General features: G+C 39.7%; 1 protein-coding gene across 1 annotated transcript; it reads right to left on the bottom strand.

Moving 5' to 3' along the window:
• Positions 1 to 342: 342 nt before the first annotated feature.
• Positions 343 to 1,892, bottom strand: KCNJ15 (potassium inwardly rectifying channel subfamily J member 15). Its single transcript, XM_010170709.1, is given in 3 exon segments — positions 343 to 776; positions 779 to 1,485; positions 1,825 to 1,892. Coding segments are annotated over 3 exon segments (1,209 nt in total).
• Positions 1,893 to 2,181: the final 289 nt, after the last annotated feature.

Here is a 2,181-nt window from a genome sequence, read left to right as displayed (position 1 = left end):
TTCACAGTAAAACCATGTCAAATAAATATTTGAAGGAATCAGCACAGTGCATACAGTTTCACTTTCCAAACGGAAAATGGTGTGTCTGTTTTTAGTGGTGGTGTAAGACAGAGACTTAATACAAATCCAACTTTGCTAAGTCACTATCATGAACAAAGAAATCCTGCCTAATTACAAAATACTTGATTAACAACTCAGCCAAACAAAGGGATAGGTTTACTATACACCAAAGCTATTTGCTGAAAAAGACTTCACTGTTGGTTTCATAGCAGACATACAGCACAGAGAGTATGTTTTTTTCAGTTTGCAAAAAAGATTAAGAATAATAGTTTGTCCATTCAATCAAACATTGCTCTGCTGTAACAACATTGTTCTCAATTCCCTCTCTCTTTGATCCTCTTGCCTATATTTTTCCTCTAGTTTTTGTTTTTCAGAGTCCATACTATAGAAAGTGGAATCTGTGCTTCTCCTAATTTTCTCAAACTGACTGAAATCTGCAACGTACTTTCCATTTGGAGAGAGAGAAACCACAGGCACGAATTCGTAGCCCCAGTGGATCTCGTCAGGGATGTAGGAAGTCCTGCTTTGGCAGACAGCACTGGTGGACTCCACCGTGGCGTTCAGGAGCACCACAAGCTCGAAGTCCTTCTCCTTTAGATTTTGAGGTGTGAGATCTCTCAAAGGGCTGCTTTCATCCAAAATGTGGTAGAAGGTTAAAGGCAAAATGAGAAATGGACTCTCTGAAGAGGAGTCAACATTGAACTTGACACTGGCTTTAGCAGGATCCGTTCCCCTTCTTTGGTTTCATATGTTTGAAGAAGCTTCCCAGACAGCTGACACTGTATCAGAAGGCTCTTTCTCATATTTGCTACTCTGATCACCAGGCAAAGTTCTCCATTGTGTTTAGTAATGACAGCACAGTGGCTGAATTTAATAGTCTCTGCCCTTTTTTTAGGTCTTGCAATTTTGGCCAGAAAGGTACCTGTGATGAAGATTTCAATCAAGGTGGTGATGACCAGTTGGGCCACAAGTAAGAAAATGGCATGAGGACACTCCTCTGTAATGAAACGAAATCCATAGCCAATGGTTGTCTGTGACTCCAAGGAGAAGAGGAATGCCCCAGTCAGAGAGTCGACATTCTTGACACACGGCTCGCGCTTTGGGGTAAACTTGTTTATTTCTAAATCACCATGAAGGAATGCAATGGCATAGTAGATAACTCCAAAGAGGAACCAGGTCATAACAAAAGTAGCAGCAAATAAGGTGAGTTTGTACCTCCACTTCATGTCTATAACTGTAGTCCACAAATCTTGAAGGTAGAGTAGGTAAATGCCATCGACTTTGTCTATCCGCACATTGCTGTGACCACTTTTGGACATCACACGGGGTTTGTGTGCCTTGAGTATTGTAGTGTCGATGCCCCCATTAACCAGCGGGATGCGAGACATATTAATCTTTGTGGTTTCCATTCTCACTGCTTCAGTCCTAAGGAAAGAATAAAAGACTGTTACTTAATGAAATCAAAGCACATAACAGATTCTGAAAAGCATTTGAAAATGTTGATGGAGAGAAGGCACAAACATAATCGAAATCCAGCAGCAGTAAATAAAAGCAGTTGGAATGTAAATAGCATACAATATCTGACATTACAAACAATTTGATATTCTTTTTTCCATTAAAAAAAAAAATCATTCTTTGATTCCAGTAACTGCCAAATATGGAGAAGTAGGTTTCTTTTATGATAGCCTGCAAAAGAAATTTGACCAAGCTGAAATTTTATATTAGTACTTTATTTCTGTAAAATGCATTATTTTTTTTTCTTACGTTTCTCTAGAGAAGAGGCTCTTTTTGATTACTGAGCAGGTTTTCTTTAATGCCCTGAAGAGAGACATCTGATCAAAATTAAAGTCGCCTCAGTGCTTGGTTTAGAACGCAGATCCAGCACACCACCTCTGTCTCTTCCTGCAACGGAGGCAAAATGAGCCACACCAGATTTCACTGTGAACAATTAACTTCCACAAGTGATTTACTCAGTCGGATCTGGCTCTTTGTTACAAACCTACATCTAACCTAGAGGGAAACAGAGCAGTCCTGAACACATCAAAGTCGAGTTTTGGAAAGGAGTATTTACACCTGAAAAAACTTCGAAGCTGTTTGCATTGTACGGCACTCCAATCTTAA

This window comes from Antrostomus carolinensis, unplaced genomic scaffold (assembly GCF_000700745.2).
Source record: "Antrostomus carolinensis isolate BGI_N321 unplaced genomic scaffold, ASM70074v2 scaffold4856, whole genome shotgun sequence".
NCBI classification, from domain to species: Eukaryota; Metazoa; Chordata; class Aves; order Caprimulgiformes; family Caprimulgidae; genus Antrostomus; species Antrostomus carolinensis.
This window is presented reverse-complemented; position numbering and strand designations above follow the sequence as displayed.